Source organism: Leopardus geoffroyi, chromosome A1 (assembly GCF_018350155.1).
Source record: "Leopardus geoffroyi isolate Oge1 chromosome A1, O.geoffroyi_Oge1_pat1.0, whole genome shotgun sequence".
Taxonomy (NCBI): domain Eukaryota; kingdom Metazoa; phylum Chordata; class Mammalia; order Carnivora; family Felidae; genus Leopardus; species Leopardus geoffroyi.
Window position 1 is genome coordinate 17,709,365 of NC_059326.1, and position 20,275 is coordinate 17,729,639.

At 43.8% G+C, this 20,275-nt stretch overlaps 1 protein-coding gene across 3 annotated transcripts in view; it reads right to left on the minus strand.

Annotated features, from left to right (window-relative positions):
- The window catches only part of LHFPL6 (LHFPL tetraspan subfamily member 6), a 251,259-nt gene that overhangs the window by 7,964 nt on the left and 223,020 nt on the right, over positions 1 to 20,275 (minus strand). Inside the window, exon 4 of one of the 3 annotated variants that reach the window (XM_045474913.1) lies at positions 19,901 to 19,926. The exons of the other annotated variants lie outside the window; for them this stretch is intronic. Coding sequence (XP_045330869.1) covers positions 19,916 to 19,926 — 11 coding nt within the window. The 3' untranslated portion in view covers positions 19,901 to 19,915. Of the gene's footprint in view, positions 1 to 19,900; positions 19,927 to 20,275 lie in introns of those variants that run through there. 3 annotated transcript variants of the gene reach the window in all.

Below are 20,275 nucleotides of genomic sequence, written 5' to 3' on the forward strand. Positions count from 1 at the left end.
AATAGCAGGGGTTTGAACTTTAGGGGCTCTTCACTGGCAAGGCTGGTAGCAGATGGTGTAGATATTCCGCCCAATGCCTTTATACCCCTTTGCTGGTCCTGGGGTCTCATCCTTAGCTTCTGATTGTGCACTACCCCTAACAGTTTACCCTTCGACCCTCTTCAGAGGACCCATGAGCCTGATGCCACAGCGCCCCAACTCTCAGAGAGCTTAAGTGCCCCCTGGTGTGGCAAGTGGCCAATGTCTGACTGGTGCAGGAGTATGGAAGCCAGTTTTCTTGCCTCCAGGTGGGACAAATTCTACAGTGGAACGAATGTTCTAGAGTCCCAGTGAGTTGAGGCTGAGGCTGGGACCTCACCTGAAATCGCACTCTTGTCTGGTGTTTACCCCTTCGCTCTGTTACTTCCCATTCTCTTACTGGTTTCTTCGAATAAGAATCCTCATCTCAGCATCTGCTCTGGGAAACCTGATTTGAGACAAGAGCAAGTGAACAAAATCTTTCTTGCTTTTTTGGTTTCATGGTAAAGGTCTGTGAGGTTTCCACTGTCAGAGGCTTAACCACCCTACCCACCTAACAACACACCGGAGCCTTGCCATCACCTGAAAGACCCACAGCCAGGATAAAGTCTTTGGCATCACCCATCTCCCCACACTACTGTCTTCCGGGGGCAAAACCAACTCCATGTTTTGCACGTGCATATGTATCATTTCCAGTAATTGTTATGGTTCTGGATCTCTTCTTGTTTGTGTCATAAAACATGCAGTCAGCTCATCAAACCAGCTAACAGATGAAAATACAAAAAGGGCCACCTGGGTGGCTCAGTCATTTGAGCGTCTGACTTTTGATTTCAGCTCAGGTCATGATCTCACAGTTTGTGGGATTGAGCCCTGTGTAGAGCTCTGTGCTGGCAGCTTGGAGCCTACTTGGGAATCTCTCTCTCTCTCTCTCTCTCTCTCTCTGTCTCTCCCCAACTCTCTCTCTCTCTCAAAATAAATAAGTAAACATTAAAAAAAAAAGAAAATAGGAAGGAAACTAAATAAAGTTATTTAAAAAGTGTACCATAGGAAAAAAATGTTTGAGAATGTCATCAGATATCGCCACTAATTACTCATATATATAGATATATGTGTGTAATCTATATATTTTGTGATTTAAATTCAGCAACTGGCTCAGATCCAAAATAAGCAACTAATGTTCAGTGTGATTTGAAAGAAAATATTCTTCTATTTCAGATATGAAGACTTTCATTTACCAAGTAATTTTCAATTACCAAGTAATTCATAAAATACAGAACCATTAAATCAATATGGATTTATTCTGATAGTTTGGATTATTCAGAAATACAGCCAGCCCATCAAACTACCCTCAAAAGAATATACAAAAGCATACACACACACACACACACACACACACATCTTTTGAGAAGCAGGAAATGGTGGGAATCAATCTGGTAAAATCAAGATGTGTCAATAGGATTTAAGCAAATCTAAAGAAACACTAAGCCATCGAATCCCTGATTCCTTACTCCTTGATTCCTTTCTTCCCATTCTTCCTCTTTCCCTGTCTCCCTCAATTCCATCATCAATTCAACAAATACTTATTAATAATAGTACAGGACTATTATAATAATAGTCTCCTACTCTGACTGAGGGTCACTGGGTGCTGGAGATCTTGTTGGAAACAAGGTGGCTACAGTCCCTGCTATCAAGGAGCTATTGTCTAGTCAAGGAAGTACTAAACAATAATTACGGGGATAATTATGTAATGATAATTGTGATACGTGCTTTGATGAAAAGAAGTTCAGGATGCTAAGAGAGCAAATCACAAGGGAGCTCAATAGAGTGTGGTCAGTGTAGGAGAACCTTAAGTCAGAAATGAAATTTATGCTGCGACCTGGAAGAGGAAGAGCGGGAGCAAGCCAGGTGGAAATGCGGGAGGCCAGGCAAGAGTGTACTCGCACTAGGGGGATGGGAAATGGAGAAATGTAGGCAGACTGAGGTCTTGTTAAAGGATAGTTCAAGAACGAAATGAGTGCCATCTTGGGTGTAAGCAAGAGATGGGGATGGGGGTAACTACTTCCAGAGTTTGAGAGCTTGAAGCCTAAAAACTTCTCCAGAAATTTCATCTGTACCAGTAGATGGAACCGTATGGTGTTCAACATTAACCAGTAAATATAAAAACATAACCTATCATATGTGCAACATTATACAAGCTGAAGACCCAGCAGCGAACAAGATAGAAAGGGTCTTTGGTCTAAGGAGGTTTATGTTCTAGATAAGACCAATTCTCAGGGATCACTCACATCACTTGCATTATTTTGAAGCCATCCCTCGTATATATTACACGTATGTTTCTTAGAAGTTCAGTTGGATGAAATCAACCAGATAGAAGAGGGAATTTTTTCGTGGAACATAAATATAAATACAAAACATCCAGAGTTCGGGAGAGTTCTGTGATTTTCCAACAGCACAGTAGACACACTGTACCTTGAACTTCTCCAAAGGAAAAGAAACAGTAGATTTTTTTCCTCTGTGAGCCTGATTCCATTGTTTAAACCCACATGCTCCATAATAACAAATTAGCACCATGTTTTACAATAGTAAGAGGGAAAAGTCTTTTTGAGTACATTAGGCTATCAGGAAAGTTTATATGTTTTAGACAATATGGTAGTCCATGAGTAGTAACAGGACTAAATGAAACCAGGAAATTCGGGACCATTCTTCCATGGCCTCTCTCTTCCCCTGTCATGCCAATAAAGGCTTGTTATTATAATGCACACAAAAAGCGTTTTCCTAGAGGGCAAGTTTTGTCTGTGATCCTTTCAGGAAATTAGAGAAGCAAATCTGTTTAAACTTTCCCTTCTGCTCTCTGTGATGCTCCATCAAACGGGACTGTAAGCTTGCTTGGTTGGCAAATTGCTGCTTTCAACAATGGGGAATACTCTTCTTGACAGATAAAATAGAGGTTAATGGGACAGAAAGCAGCAAACCACAGCCACCTGCCAAGTCAATGGAAAAAGATGCTGTGGCGGCACTCCAGGGCGGCCTGGAAGAGGAGACGGGGTAGGAGAGGAGTGGCCGAGTTTTGGGGGGAGGCTCAAGTCAGTTCGTGGTGCAGCTCTTGTTAGTAATAGAGACAGAAGAAAAGTACGACGAATCCAGCCTTACTACGAGTAACCATGGAATTCCACACATCTTTTCGCCTTTTGAGGAAATTGTAGTTTAACCTCTGCTTTTCTCATAATCAGGCCCATCAACATTTCAGAGCCTACTCTGCACCACTGTGTCCGTCTGCTCTACTTTGGTATCTTGGTGCCCAGTACAACGCCTGGACCACAGCAGACGACTGATCTATGTTCGTGGCATGAATGAGTATCAGACGCTGTATCTGTGTTGAGAACAGAAACATGAAATTACTCATTATATTAACAGCTGTTTATGTATATAGACTGTGAGGCGTGCACTGAACAGTTGACAAGTGGCAACTCACTTAATCATTTTTGCCTCCACCGTTTCCCGGAAAGGAGAGAAGCAAATCTGTTTATATTTTCCCCACGTGATTCCCTTTGTGAAGATGAAAAAATTGACTTACATGCAAGGTAAGTAGCTTGCCTAGTATCTCAAATAAATGATAAAACTTCAACGTGGACTTGGGCCAAACTGATTCTAGAAATTTCTCCAGTGCTCAGAGAATGAGCTAGTCCAGTTACTTCTCGCATTTGTTAGACAGCACTTGTCTTTGCTAGAACTTCCATGCCAAGGAGAGGTGAAACATATTTTCCTCCTTTGAATTTATGGGTCTTCTTAGAAGACTCCATGTCTCTGTGTCCACCTTGCATGGCGGTTCTAGTTATTAAAGGCCTGCCGCTGGCTGAATTGGCATCCAACTCCTGAGGCGATGGAACTAAACCAGCACTCTCGTGGCAACACCATCCCTTCTAGAGAATGTGGGGAGCTGGGGTCCAGGAAGCTTGCTTGATGAATTCAGACAACTGATTCTTCCTCGGTGTGAACCTGACCATGAACATGCCCCCAGGCCAGGTGTTTTGACCCTCCCCTGACTCTGTCCAAGCCCTGGGCACACTCCAGATCCTTCTCAGGCTACTGTCTGCTTGTAAACGCTCAGCGGTTGGTCGGGAGCCATCATGCTTCCTCAGACCCACCCAGAGATTTGGCCACAGTCCCCCCCACTGTACAGTGTTGTTCAAGCACAACACAAAGCGCAGTGGCTCAGGCAGTCCTGCCCTCTCGCCGACGCCATCTGGCACAAAACTCCACGGGTCCTTGGCCTTCCTGTGCTCTGTGTTTGAACCTGAGCCCCACTGGTCCCTAGCATATTTCTTTCTTCACTAGGTCGCTGCTAAGCTCCCAGCCTTGTGGCCGTGAGTGCCTGGGTCCAGATGTAATGAGACGACTGACTTCATTTATCAAGGTGGATTATCTTTCCTCTGTGATATTTTAACATTTTCACCATGTTGGGGCACCTGGGTGGCTCAGCTGGCTAAGCGGCAGACTTCGGCTCAACTCATGATCTCACGGTTCAAGTTCGAGCCCTGTATCAGGCTCTGCGCTGACACAGGGAGCCTGCTTCTGCCTCTCAAAAACTGAATAAACATAAAAAAAATTTTTAAAAACTTTTCACCATGTTAAGATACAAATGAAAAGCTTTCGTAGCAAAGAAGTAGATATTTTTGACTTCATCTTTTTTGCTTTATAAATAATGAGGGCTGGAAGGTGGAAGGATCAGTGGAGAGACAAAAGCTTTTGTCCTCTTAAATATCACGCACGCAAGTTTGATAGGCCTTATCTTCTTGAATAAACTCCTTCATATGTCTTCATATTCACACCACCTTGTCTGCATATGCATTTAGAAAAAACAAGAACAAAAGGAATCTATTTGTTCTTTTGTGAAGTTACTGAACAAAGGTGTCACTAGTAAAAAAAGAAACAAGTTTTAAGCCTTTGGCCTAAAAACGTACAAAAGCTTTAATTCAAACGTTTAATGGAACAAGTGGTTAAAATGATACCTCCTGTCCTCCTGTGTCTGGAAAGAGAAGAGAATGCCCAAACTTGTCACTGGGTAAAAATGTAGAGATAAGGGCACGCCTGCATGGCTCAGTCGGTCAAGTGTTCGACTTCAGCTTAGGTCATGATCTCACAGTCTGTGAGTTCGAGCCCCGCGTCGGGCTCTGTGCTGACAGCTCAGAGCCCGGAGCCTGCTTCAGATTCTGTGTCTCCCTCTCTCTCTGCCCTTTGCCTTATTTATTTTTGACACAGAGAGAGAAAGAGCAGGGGAAGGGCAGAGGAGAGAGGGAGACACAGAATCAGAAGCAGGCTCCCGGCTCTGAGCTGTCAGCACAGAGCCCTATGCGGTGCTTCAACTCACGAACCGTGAGATCATGACCTCAACCGACTGAGCCACCCAGGCGCCCCTTGTGACTTTTCTATCAATCTGAGCTCGTTTCAAAATCAAAATTAAACAAATATAAAAATTTAACTGTGTCTATATACATGAATGTATACCTATACCCGCGTATATATATAAATATAAATTATACACACACATACATATGTAAAATGCCTGGGAGACTTTCATGCTTGTAAATACAAAGAGCAAGAACCCAATAAATACGTGGGTCCTACGGCATGCAAAATGAGAACCGATGGCAATTTTTATTGTGCGATTTGCCCCACGAAAACATGCATTCACCCTCTTCCCCTGCATTCGCACTCCTTGCTCTGCGGAGCACAGCACTCAGTGGGGTATCTGGGGAGTCCCTGCCCTCAAGTTGCATCCTCTGTCGCGCAAAGCCCCCTCCCGTTCCTGCCGACCACAGCGGACCAGAGCGGACCACAGCCAACGAAGCAAACAGCCTACTAAACCCGCCGAAATAAAGAGGACATCCTGGCATTCGTCATAAAGCAGCGCCAAGCGGTAAGTGAGCGGTGTATGTGTGCGGACGCAGGTGTCCCGGTGAGGAAGGACAGGGGCGCTGGCGCCACCTGCTCCAGGAGGGGCACAGGCAGCAGAGGGACACAGGTCCCCCTTCCTCCACAAAGCGCCTCCAGGCTACTGGTTATGTATAGTCCACGTGGGAAACAACGCTTCCCACGGAAGGAAAGGGGCTTTTCCGGCTGATATATAGATTTCACACAAGCAAAGCATATGCTCGCTAAGAGAAACCTCCAGGAGTTTTCCGGAGTTTTCCGTGCCACCTAAGCCGTCTCTGGCAACTCCAGCAGGGCAGGAGGGTGCAGGGTCAGGACTACGGTAAGGAATTCAGCCTGAACAGGACAAAGGCTTTTCCACACTTCGAGCCTTGTCAAGGACGATTTCTGTGTCCTTATGACTTTATCCTTCCTTCACTTCTCCTCCTTCTACCTAGCACATCACAGCATCACAGATTTGAGAGACAAGGGACACTGGAGAAGGATCATCTACAGCAAGGCTTGGCAACCTTTTTCTGAAAAGAGCCAGAGAGTAAATACTTTAGGTCAAAAGCAGCCATAGGGGGGGCGCCGGGGGGCTCAGTCGGTTAAGGGTCTGACTCTTGATTTTGGCTCAGGTCATGATCTCACCGTTTGTGAGTTCGAGCCCCACATTGGGCTCTGCACTGACAGCTTGGGAGCCTGCTTGGGATTCTCTCTGTCTTCCCCTCCCCTGCTCTCTCTTTCTCTCTCTCTCTCAAAGTAAATAAACTTAATATAAAAAAAAACAGCTGTAGACACTACGTAAACACATGAGCATGGCTGTGTTTCAATAAAACTTACTGAAAAAACAAACAGGACATACTTGTCACATGACATGCTCACCCTTGATATAGGTCATCTCCTGTATTTCACCAATGACCAAAGTCACCTTCCCAGGTCTCTTGAATGTGTTTTCTTCAGTAGGGAGATTCTTTCTTTTTGTTTATCACTTTGAATTTCCTGGTTGTAATCTAAAGCAGGGTGCTGATGCTGGGTTATTCTTAACCAAAAACCTATTTGGGCAACGAGGATGTACACCACATCATTACCTTCCTGTGCTTTTTTTTTTTTTTTTTTTAATTTTTTTTTTCAACGTTTATTTTATTTATTTTTGGGACAGAAAGAGACAGAGCATGTCGGAAACAGGCTCCAGGCTCTGAGCCATCAGCCCAGAGCCCGACGCGGGGCTCGAACTCACGGACCGCGAGATCGTGACCTGGCTGAACTCGGACGCTTAACCGACTGCGCCACCCAGGCGCCCCTACCTTCCTGTCCTTTTAAAGTTAACTTCCCAACGCCAAAGGAAATAATTATAAAATTGTGTGTGGTCGGGGGGCAGGGGGGGATAAACCAACAACCTCTTTTACCAACAAACCAGTGAAACAGGTGTATTTCATATCAATATAAATAAGTCACCAGCATGAAAACAACTAGGTAAAAAATGAGCAGGCTTAGATGAAGAGACAAAATGCGGTGGGTCCGATTAATGGAATATTATTCAGCTGTAAGAAGGAATGAACTTCTGGCACATGTTAGACAACATGGATGAACTTTAAAGACATTATGCTAAGTGAAAAAAGCCAGACCCTGGGGCATCTGGGTGGCTCAGTTGGTTAAGCACGCAACTCTTGATCTCAGCTCAGCTCAGGTCTCACGGTTTGTGGGTTTGTGCCCCATGTCGGTCTGTGCACCGACAGCACGGAATCTGCTTGGGATTCTCACTCTTTCCCTCTCTCTGCCCCTCCCCTGCTTGTGCTCTCTCTCTTTCTCAAGACAAATACATAAACATTAAAAACACGTTTAAAAAGGCCAGACACAAAAGGACAAACAAATTTTGGAGGAGTCCACGTGTATGAGGTGCTTTGAATAGGGAAATTCCTAGAGACAGGAAGTACAATAGTGGTGACTAGGGTCTGGCAGAAGAGGATGATGGAGAGTTATTGTTTACTGGGCACAGATGCCGTTTAGGATGATGAAAACGTTAGAAAATGGTTAGTGATGATGGTTGCACCACACGGTGAATTTACTTAATGCCGTTGAATTGCACACTTAGAAATGGTTAAAATGATACATTTTTATGTTACATACATTTTGTCACAATATAACAAAACAAGAGCAGTGTTATGTGGGGGTAGAGAAGCAGGTAGAGATGGTTCAATCAGAGAAACTGATCCTGAAAGAGCTAAGAAACACACGTTCCAGTATTTTGGTGGGCGTGGCCGCCCAGGTGCCATGCTTCACTTCCTCTCACACTTCCCTTCCTCTCTCAGTGGTGTTCCTGACCCTGCCACACCAAACCTGCTCATTGCTCGTCCTTCCAATCAGATCCACGCAGGGGCCTTTCTCTTAAAGTCTGTGCTGACTCAAGGTCCTGCACCATCCCATCCTGAATTCCAGTTAAGAGCCACATAACCATGGAACAGGTGGCTAAGCTGTTTTGCCTACACAGCATTCCCACGACACAAAGCAATGGCAAAATAAAACTACCCTGGTGCTTCCAGAAGCATAATCAAATCCCAGTTCAAGTGTCAGAAAAGTAGGGTGAGTGCATCTGAATTCTTAGGATCACACCAATCCAGTGGGCCTCTGTTCTGTGGCCCAGGGAATCATTTCACTAATGTACACATTTGCGCCATTTACACGGAAAAGATGGTTTTCCCTTTGTCCTGTCTGGCCAGCTTGTTGTTATGAATCCTTGCCCCTTAGCACCGAATTCATCCTGAAAGTTTCACTAGAGATAACGCCACTGGGAAGGTGATAAGGCACACACATTGGCTCTATATACACAACGTATGCTGGTGGTCTTTGTGTTCACGCTGTGAACCGACCCAGAATCCGATCTCCGAGTGGGGAAGGCTGAGACGACCAGCGGGGCTTTCTTCAGCGTATGGTGACAGATTATCCTCTAGCTATCTGTCATTGCTGTTTATAAAGGCTGGAACGACCTCAGATTCTGCTCCTCTGACTCATAAATGGCCCCAAAAGAGAGTGTGAAGGTACCTAGGCTGTCTCTAATTGCCTGTCCTCTGTGTAGCCCGCGGCTGCAGCCAATTTTCCAGGAAACCTACGTGAAGACGTACTGCACTCCGTCCTGATGGCATCTTATCAGCCCTCTTCCCTTTGTCTGTCATGCTTCCATCAGCCACCAAGCAGCCTCTGAATATATTCTCGGTGTCCGGTCCTCCGTTTAAGAGGTTTTCCTGGACGATCCCTCCTTGTGCGTAAGGTGGCTGCTGGGGACGAGCCTAATCCACTTTGGTCAAGCACAACCTTGAGACCCTCCGGTAAATTACAGTCACTGCTGCAAAAGTGTGAGGGACGGTATCGGGGAGCCACTCTCCTACAACCTCATTTCCGAGTTATGATGAAAGCAAGCCTCAGACCAAATCCTGCTACACAGACAGACGCTTATTAAACAAACAGCAATCAAGGCACAAACCAGGTCATCGACCTGTCCTGGGAGCTAGTTAAATCTTAGCTCTCTATCCTTTAAGTGTTTGCAAACACCACTTGGCATGAAGGAGCCACTGGAGCAACGTTCCAGGGCAGGACTCTGGTCCCTTTGGCCACAAACAACCAAAAGTTCTCCGAACAAAGACTGGAAATTGAGCTTTTTAGGGATGATCCAGCCTTGGCTGCCATTCCTGAGGGCATTATATGCATAGCGGGCATGCTTCAGTGAACCTGTACCAGTTGTCAGAAATACTAAAATATGTACCTCTCTGTACTGGTGGGTGAACAGCCACTTCTCCAAGTTCCCCAAGTGTCCCATTGTCCCTTCCCTGTCTGGGAACCCTAGAGAATCCCAGCCTCATGTCCCAGAAACCAAAGAGCTAGTGCCTGGCACAGGAGGACCCCTGGGGAGCCTGCTCCAGTGCTGTGGCCAAGATTTTAGTGTGGACTGGTCAGGGCCCATGGAAAATCGGTTGTCTGAGAGTTTGAGTATCACAGGGACTTAGAATAATGGCTAAAGGCAGGGTGGATGTTTCCATCCCTTCAAGCAAGGATAAGGAGTGCCTTTAACTCTAGGAGCTAATCCACAGTCCCACTGAGAAGAATCCATGTTTAACATTCATCATGCTAATTAATAAGATATTAATTCCACCAATAAAAATCCACTTCTGACAGGGCTGTGCGAATAGTAAAGCTGCCGGTGTCGGTTGGGATACAGATAACAGAACCCTCGTACCAGCGGCCTTGAGTATCTGTTCTGGAAGATGCACCTGGGTTGTGACTGTCCCTAACTGACAGACACATCTCTCCTTATCCTGAAGTATTTTCATATGAATTACAGGCATTATAACAGTGGTGTCAAGAAGGTGAGGAATCTGAGATTTCACTGTGCTTGCGAGCTGACACGTTAAACTGCCACCATTTCACAGAAGCTGGGGGAGACAAGAGACTCCCACATCAGAGATGTGGAGATGTATTATTCACAGACAGCAAGCAGCATGAGCTTCACATTTGCATCCACCCCTTGCCTCCCACGTCTCACAGGGGCTGATGCGGCAAAGTCAGTGAGTTTGGGTCACGGTTGAGGAATCCCATGTTTAGAGAACCCCAACTTTTTATAATAGGCTGTAAACAAATCCGCCCAAACTTCACACCAGAGGGAGACATTATCTTTATTATACTAAACAATAAACAAACCTGCCGTCTGCTCCAGCAGGATTCAAGATCTGTCTGTTCGTTATACAAACATCTTTGACAAGACAGTTCAGAACCAAGAGCTCTGGAGACATGCTAAATAATTGCCTTCTGATAGCAGCATGAAAGGAACTGGCCAGAAGTTTGAGTGGAAACATACTCAATTCACCAGGATGGCTGAGCACTCATTTTCACAGATACGATTTCAAAGTAGAATTAGCAGGAGTATGAGGGAATCCTTTGGGGGTAGTGGAAATGTTCGATATTTTTATTTTGGTGGTGGTTACGTGATTTTACAAACTTGTCAAAATCCTTTGAATTGTACTCTTAACATTGGTAAATTTTGCCGTATGGAAATTATATCCCAATAAAGCTGACTTTTTAAAAAAGCAAACACAAACAAAATACAAAAAACAAACAAAAAAAAACCCAACCGAACAAAAAAACCCAAAGTAGTATTGGTATATGGGAATATCTATTTGCAGTAATGCTTAGCGTAAGTATGATGTTTTCCCCTACAACATCCCCGTGACAAACACTCATAGATAATGAAATCAAGTCAAAAGGGTTTAGTAGCTCTCCAAGCTCCTGGGCAGGGGCCGGGGGAGGGCTTTTGAGAATCGTTGGCAGATAAAGTCTAGAGGTCAAGTTTCTCCGCTTCCTAATATCAGACTTCCAAATGTGGTTGACCAAAGGTTCTAAGTCTCCAGATGTCAGGAACCCATTTGAATACTATATACAAGTTAGAATAAACTCTCCAGAAAACAGCATGTACACACAGGCATATGAAATTTACACAAAATTTCAGGGGGGTCACAAATCTCTGAAGCTTATTCATGGACTTTGGACCCCTGAATTATCTGGAGACATCACTCCTTAGAACTAGGGCTCCTGTAACACTGAACTCATTTGCCATTGTCATCAAAACAGCCAGTTGCCAAGCCAAAGTAGCTTACAATCCAGACATCACATAGCTGACGTTCTCAGCTACCCAAAATATGACCCCAAATCGGGAGGCAAGAAAAAAAACCTAGAAAACACTGTCCAGAGCATACAAAAATCAGTATTTCAAAGACACATAGTGCACGGAAACAGAGCTGAACTGTGTTCCTTTAAACCATGATTTTAAGAGGATGCATGACGATTAGATGAGAAAGGACACAAATTAGAAGTGAGGGAATAAGGACAGAAAGGCGTTAAGTAATAACTGCAATGAATAACTGCCAACAGTGTGACATAAAACTGTTGCAAAGCAACAACAAAACCCCCGAAAGAACTCAAAAAATTTTTCAGTCTTGGCTATTTAGAGAAAAGGCAGATCACTCTTCAACAAATGTCCATGACTCCTACGAACCTTTCCTTATGAGTCATATGAAAACATAACTGCGAATGAGGTTATTTTTTACAGGCTTGCTTATGTTTTTTATATGTTTCATATATTCTGGCTAAAAGGATGGATTCTGGCTACAATACATCTACATCCTCAAACCATTTCAACATGATTAAAGTAGGAAATGTGTTGGCCTTTAAGGCAGAAAGGCGGGACTAACATTTACCGTAGGTTTTCCACGTTCAAAGCACCTTCCACTTTCGCCACATTTAATCCTTTTCACAGGCCTCTGAAGTGGGGGTTGTCATTCAGTTTGAGAGACCAAAGAACTGAAATTCTGAGAGGCCAAACAACTTGCCCAGAATCAAACAGCTCTAAGGAAGTGAAGCTGGGATGGAAGCCAGTCCTCGCTTTTTTTCCATTAACTATTCCTTTAAACGGAAAATTCATTTATCTGGAAAAATCCATGCATATGAAATTTTCTGAAAAGATCTCATAAATGAATTTTTTCTCTACAAATCTTCTCTATTAATTAGTTTTGTCAACATTCTACCAGGTTAAAAATCAGATCAGCCTTGGGGCACCTGGGTGGCTCAGTCGAGTGTCCATAGCTTGATTGTGGCTCGGGTCATGATCTCACAGTTGGTGAGATAGAGCCCCATGGTGGGCTCTGTGCTGACAGTATGGGGCCTGCTTGGAATTCTCTCTCTGCTCCTCCCCTGCTTGTGCTCTCTCTCTCTCCCTCTCAAAATCAATAAACCAAAAAAAAAAAAAAAAAAAAGTCATATCAGCCTCCTGATTATTTTCTTATATTTTTGGTTTTATTCTAAAACACATTTGCTATGTTATTAATCAATAATGTTTACAAACGGCCCTTTCTGAAAGGAAGACCTGCTTGCTAAGGGGGAAAAGTGGCTACTTTCTCTCTTCTATTAGGAAACAAAGGCAAAAATACACAGTAAGGTCACAAAACATCTGAGTTCTCAACTCTGGGGCAGAAATATTTCTCCTGAGATTAAGAATCTTACTATCAAGATCTGAAAGAACTCTTCTCTAATGTTTGTGTAGACACATCTCCCAGCAACTGGAAGGTTCGCTGGCAGGTCTTTCCTCAGTGTTACTATTTAATAAGAGAGTGTCCTAAGATAAATCTGTGATAAATCTCTCAACTATAATCTCCTTGAGGGCAGGGAACAAGTACAGGACTTCTCAAGGGGGCTGCACGAATTACATCATCCAAAGGGGTAGCTTGGGATGGTAGGAGGGGATAGATTCGTCTCCCTAATTAGCAGATTATTTCCCAAATCCTTAACTACCAGGAAATTTCAATAAAATCTACAGATTTATTTAAGATGATGTTCACATAGCCAATGTATCTTAGTTGCCCTTTCTTTCTTAAGGACATCAGTGATAGAATCAGTTGAACAACGTTCATTCCTGAGAGAGGACCTAAAACATCAGAAACAGTTAAATTTAAAATCAGTGCTTTTCTACCCCTAGATTAATATTCTAGTGGAACATACTAAGAAAATAGTTAAGAGCCCCTCACACAAAAGAATAATTAGAAAAGCCAGTTGAATTTCCTGAAGTTCCTTAAGTATACTATATCTAAAATGGCAGGGAACTGAGGTGTATCTATTTTTTTATGTTTATTTATTTATTTTGAGAGAGAGAGAGAGAGAGAGGGAGCACGCACACACACAAGCAGGGGAGGTGCAGAGAGAGAGGGAGAGTGAGAATCCCAAGCAGACTCTGCATTGTCACCACAGAGCCTGATGCAGGGCTCGATCACAGGAATGGTGAGATCATGATCTGAGCTGAAATCAATAGTTGGACATTTAACCAACTGAGCCACATAGACACCCCATATTTTTTGTTTTTATAATGGGGATAACACTGAAAAAAACTTAAGAAAAATCTTTAAAAGAGAGATTAGCCTATTCTTCTCAATAGTGTGGTGGCCATATCTTATGAAATATTGTGTCTCACAGGTTTTTAAAGAGAATTACCTTTTTCTACAATCACTGAATTCCACTGGTGCAAATCTGTACCTTTTTCTACAATCACTGAATTTCACTGGTGCAGTGACTGTAAGTCACTGAATTAAGTTTTAAAAAGGCTTAATACAAGATTGGGAATAATCCTTCTCCGAAATAACCAAACCAAAAAGGACTCTAGGAAGGAAAGAATTTAGAGCTCTTTCTTTTTCACCTATTGGGGCATTTCATTCTTTAAACAATGACCCTTAACTTGATTTTTTTCTGGGAGATGGTTCAGCCATATTCCTTTAGAGAGTAATGCCATAATTCTCCCCGGGTTATCAATGGCCAAGTATATACAGACACATGATGGCAACTTCCTTTTTAGAGGTCAAAAATTAGCAGTAGGGTTCCTTCCTTCCCTCTCATCCTCTTTTCTTTCCCTTCCTGTCTCTTTATTCTCTCTTCCCCTCCATCATTCTTCCCTCTTTCCCTCCCTTTGTTTAACCATTTTGTAGGTGGCAGATATGTGTCATGCATAAGGATCATGTTTATCTTAATTCATAATTTCATCCTAAGTCTGTGGCACAATTTTTTGATGCCAAGAACGTGCTTAATAAATATTTGTTGAATAAATAAATCTGCAGAATACCGCCCTGGGCCAAACCCTGAACTAGACGCCGAAGTTGAAAAATTCCTGTCCCGTAGGTTCATCTGGAACCTACAAAGATGCACTTAGGGGAGCAGACAGAATTGGACCCATGATTATAGAGAATGGGGTACTTTTTGCTAAAGCAGTACTAGAGGCATTTACTAAGCGATAACTTAAAACGGGTATGTGCATGGGCCGCCATTACTGTCATGGTCCCATTGGGATTCATGGCCCTGAAGTGAATTGGTTCTTCTCCTCTCATTCTAGAATGAATGCAGAAAACCCTTCTTGTCATGAAAAGAGAACCATAAGAAGGCTGAGTGACCGGCCAACTTGGCTGCATTTCCTTCAGAGTTGCCTGGGCGCTGCCCCATCACTTCATCACTGGCTACACAGACCTTCCTCTGCCCGTGGCACTTGACCAGCATCATCTAGAGTCACATTCTAGAGGGTTCCTGTGAGCAACCCTGGGCCTACCCAGTTTGGGTCTTGGTTTAGCTCCCAGTGGCTGCTTGGTCTTCCGCCATCGTCCTGTGCTAGCATGCTATTTGAGGGAATACAGGCTCCTCCTGGAGCTTCTAAATGACTTCTAGCAACTTGGACAAATTTTCTCTTTGTGTTCTCATTTTGTCCCACTGACTATAACTTGCAAATTATTTTTTCTCAAGTGTGATTAGGTTTGAAGGGAGAAAAACAGAAGTCAGGAGTGAAAGAGATGTGCCCAAAGAGATGTGACGTGGTTATTGTTCAGATTCGATGAGAAGAGATTTCTTCCCTGGTCTGAAAATTTGGAAGAAACAGGCTCTCATCTTTTTCACACTGACAGGCTCTGAGTTCTCAGTAGTTCTTGAGAATCCAAGAGCATAATTTCAAGAACAGGAAACATGATGGCTTCTTAATGAAATTAAATAGCAAAATGAAAGCAATGATTACTCAAATTTACTTGGCAAATTAGCAAGACAAATTAATTGAAACACTACTTTTGATCATAAGGATATAATTAGAAAAGTCTGGTGGATGAAAATATCTCCAAGGCATGAATTAAATCAATTGGACAACCTGATTAGAGAGACCTTATGCTTAATGTGTAAATCCCAACTTACCTGTTATAAAATGTAAAAGAAAGAAAAAAAGATTAATCAACCAATATTCATTAAAAATGGTCCTGTGCAAATAACATGAATAATAACAGCAAACGTCTACTGTATTTTTATTATGTGAAGATACTGTGTTACCTTACATATTATTCTTATCACTTATACTGTTTTCTTCTCTTAAAAAGTAACACATAAATTCACCATTGTTGACACTTACACAGCATGAGCCGCTACTGACCCTTAAGATTAAGGACATGGACTTAATCCATGGACTTCCATGGACTTCGTGATGGAAGGAGAGCAGGGCACCAAGTCCAACCACAACAAAAAGACAGACCGAGATGCCTTTTCCGTTCGTAGCCTCATCTTCCGCTTACAGATGCCACTACTTCTCAGTAAAATCTGGTTCTGTAAAGCTCTGGACACATCCGTGCTCGGCCACAAGAAGCCATTTGGTACACGGTAACCCCTGACAGCTCTTATTCTTTCAAGTTGGCCCAATCAGACTGAGAAGAGGGACTTTTATTCCATTGCTGGGACTGGGGAGAGACTCCCCCTCTCTTCTATGACACGAACAAGCTACAAGTGCCAAATGTAATCGTCGATGAGAAGAAGAGAGCCAGCCTCAAGATGGAGGAGAAGAACCCCCACACGGCAGGTCTCCGGTTTGGGAAAAACCTGGGCCCTGGACAACATCTTGGGCCCTGGACAACATCTTTGAGCCTCTGGATCAGTCAAGTCTGCAGCTCACCCTAGCTCTGGCCTTGCTGTAATAAGAGATGGTAAATATTTTCTTTGTGTAAGCCAGCTGGAATCAGCTCTTTGTAACCTAAAGCTAAAGCCCCCTAATGTATATAAAACAAAGTGGATATTAAACTGAATTCTAGCAAAGTACAAAAAACTAATTTTCTCTCTCTACAGAGGACAAACTGAAGGTTGTCCCAGAGGGAAACGGGGTAGGGAGATGGGCAAAACAAGTAAAGGGGAGGGGGAGATACAGGCTTCCAGTGGTGGAATGAACAAGACACGGGAATTAAAGGCACAGCGCAGGGAATATAGTCAAGGACTAACAGTATTGTGTAGTGGCAGATGATGTCTGCACTTGTGGTGAGCATAGCGTGACGAACAGAGATGTTGGATCATGGTGCTGTACATGCGAAACGAATGTAACATTGTGTGTCAGCTATACTCAAATAAAAAATTTTAAAAAATATAATTTTCTTTATAAATCGGGTGATTTTGTTTCAAAGTATGGCTGCTGACCCCTTACACCTGAATCACCCGAGATACTTGTTTAAAACACAAATGAGAGGGTAACCTGGGTGGCTCTGTCGGTTGAGCGTCCGACTTCAGCTCAGGTCGTGATCTCATGGGTTGTGAGTTCGAGTCCTGCGTCAGGCTCTGTGCTGACAGCTTGGAGCCTGCTTCAGATTCTTTGTCTCCCTGCCTCTCTGCCCCTCCCCCGGTTACGCTCTGTCTCTCTCTCTTTCTCTCAAAAATAAACACTTTAAAAAAAATTTTTAATAAAAAATAAATAAAACAAATGAGAGAAACTAGTCGGCCTCTGATTCTAATGCTTCTAAAGGGTGAAAGCTACTGTCAAGGCAAGCTGTATAATTTTAGCTGCATAATTTAGAAATTCATTATGCAGCCTGCTCGTGCTCTGGTTTCCTTGTTTCAAAAATACGTGTATTCAAACATGCTCCTTGCTTCTCCATAAAGAAGAATGATCCAAAGGTAAACAGTAACAATCTTTGATTTGCAAAAGTGGGTATTTTTGTGAAATTGCTCCAAAGCTTTGCACTTAATTCTTGAGAAAGAATCAATAGCCTTATAAAGTTGTTTTCAAGGCACACAAAAAATCCTCCCCAAGTCTCCTTGCCAAGGAAAAAAGACACTTTATTTTCTTTAATTTTTATTTATTTATTTTTGAGAGAGAGATAGACAGAGACAGAGAGCGACAGAGAGAGAGAGGGAGAGAGAAAATCCCAAGCAGTCTCTGTGCTGATTGACTCGGGGCCACGAACCATGGGATCATGATCTGAGCCGAAATCAACAGTTGGACACTTAACCAATTAAGCCACCAGGCACCCGGGAAAAAGGCATTTTAAAAAGTAGATTCTATTAGACTCCTACCACATTACCTTAAAACCACAAATGTGAGTTTTTATGAAATCTGTTCCTTGCTTAACTACGTCTTATATGTTTGGACTCAGTTTAAACCCCTGGGAAGCCCTTCCTACCTTCACCCCACCAGCATTCCTCCTTCCTCCACTGTGCCTGCTTGGGCTCTTTCCCTCTTCTCCTTGGCCTCCCTATAGCCTAAAACACACCCACACTCACTCTTTATCTACCTAAACACTTCACAGCCTTGAAGGCTCAGCTAAAAATACTCCTTCCTTAGGAAGCCTCCAGGAGAGGTCAAGTCCCCTTGAATTGTGACATAGCAACTAACTAAAATACCAGTTAGGCTGTGTTCAGCTGCCAGTACGAGAAAGGCTGCCTTGGGGCGCCTGGGTGGCTCAGCTGGTTAAGCGCCAGACTCTTGATTTCGGCTCAGGTCATGATCTCAAGGTTCGTGAGATCGAGCCCAGTGTTGGGCTCTGCACTGACACCTCAGAGTCTACTTAAGATTCTTTATCTTCCCCCTCTCTGCCCCTTCCCTGCTTGTTCTCTCTCTCTCTCTCTCTCTCTCTCTCTCTCTCTCAAAATAAGTTAACATTTTTAAAAGAGAGAGAAAGGATGCCTTTAAAATTACCCAGTAAGGAAATGAATCACCATGTATTATGTACTATGTATCGGCAAGGTTGAAAGCTCCTAGGGAAGTCATGCTTCAGGGGTGGCTGAACCCCGGCTGGTTTCTCTGCCCACCCCTTCCCCCTGGAGGCTGTCCCCACCTGCCATTCTACCTAGTCAGAGGCGGCTGCTGGAGGGAGGGGGGAGCATGGCTTCTGGTGCCTTTCCCTTAGGCATATGATCCCTTCTTCTCCCAAAGCCTCTGGATATTGCATCTCCTGCAATATCACTGGTCTAAATGGGCTTACGCCGCCCCATCCCAAGCTAGTATTAAGAGGTAAGATGACCAAGATGAAGTTAGAGAGTTGGCCACCTAATTCGCAACGCGCACAACATGAAGAGGGTAGTAAGTATAGAGCAGACTAGGTCAAGTGGACCGGGCTGCTCAGCGCGATCAGTGCCCTGCGTCCCGACCAGCTGTCTGGGAGGCTGAAGGGATCAATAAATGAGTCTATCTGAAATGAACCTATTTCTGGAGTGGCGGGGGCATGCTTTGGTGGAGATCAGGGGTCCTCAGACTGTGGCCCCACCACCTGTTTTTGGAAAAACAAATTTACGGGAACACGGCCACACCCACTCGCGCATGGAGTGTCTCTCATGCTACAAACGCAGAGCTGAATAGTTGCAACACAGACCATATGGCTCCGAAAGCTGCAAACAGTCACTAGCCGGCTCTTCACAGAGCCGTTTCCCTGCCTCTGGCTTAGAGTCACCGACCAGAATGGAACGATGCTGGCAAGGCAACCACAAGGTCCGCTGCAGTGCCTTCCTTTCCGACACTCTTCCTTTCCGACACACTGACGGTGTACATTATCTTCTTGAACATCTGGCTCTTCTGGTAGGTTCTGGTTCCCTGACAGCAATGCATGGGGTCTTTCAAAGTGCCTTGGTGATGCCATGTCCTCAACACCTAGCACAGGGCCTGGCAGGCAGTAAAGCGCTTCGGAAATATTTGTCGGCTGGGTAATTGAATGAACACACTCCTTAAGTAATATCCCATATAAAAACAAAGCGGATGGTTTCTCGAGTGACCCACATCCCACAATAAGGACCGCATGAACCTTAACAACATTAACGTTTCCCAGGCCTCAGGGGGAAGATGTGCCCACACAGTCTCCTGGGAGAGGCAGCAGCAATGAGATTGGCTTCTCAGAAGCAGTAGAGGCAGTGTGGCTCTGGCAACTGGCATGCACACCATTAAAAACATGGGCCCAGGGCCAGCCTTAGTGAGAATGCTCCCCCTCGCACACGTGCTGTGGCTCCCAACTGCGGTCCTGGGTTCTCCCAAGTGAGCACCAGAATCTGTGCCTTCGCTCCGCTGAAGTTCAGTCTCCATCAGTGTGCAAGGAAACAGTAGCCATTTTTTAAAGATAGAACACAGAGGCAGTTTTGCAGGACCGAGGACTCGTTTTATCTGTAAATGATGACAGTTTCCATTTTTTCCTCACCATCCCGCTAAGAGACATTAAAAAAAAAAAATCTTGGTGTGGCAAAAATTAAAACCACCAGAGTTTTTAAATTGTTAAAATGGCTTCGGTGAGTTTAGTAACATAAGAAATTATTACCAGTAGTAAAGAGGCAAGTCTTTTTTTTTTTTTTAAGTTTGACATTCAAGTGTTTAATCCACAATGCTGGGAAGATATGAACTACTGAGATGCAGTAATGAAAATTGCAAAAAACAGGATATGGGTTTCATTACAACCTGCTAATTAATATAGCAACACGCAATAGCAAGAGATCAGCAAGAACAGTATTCTAATCAAGTTGAGGCATGTGTGAAACGGCCAAGAATGCCTCAAACGCC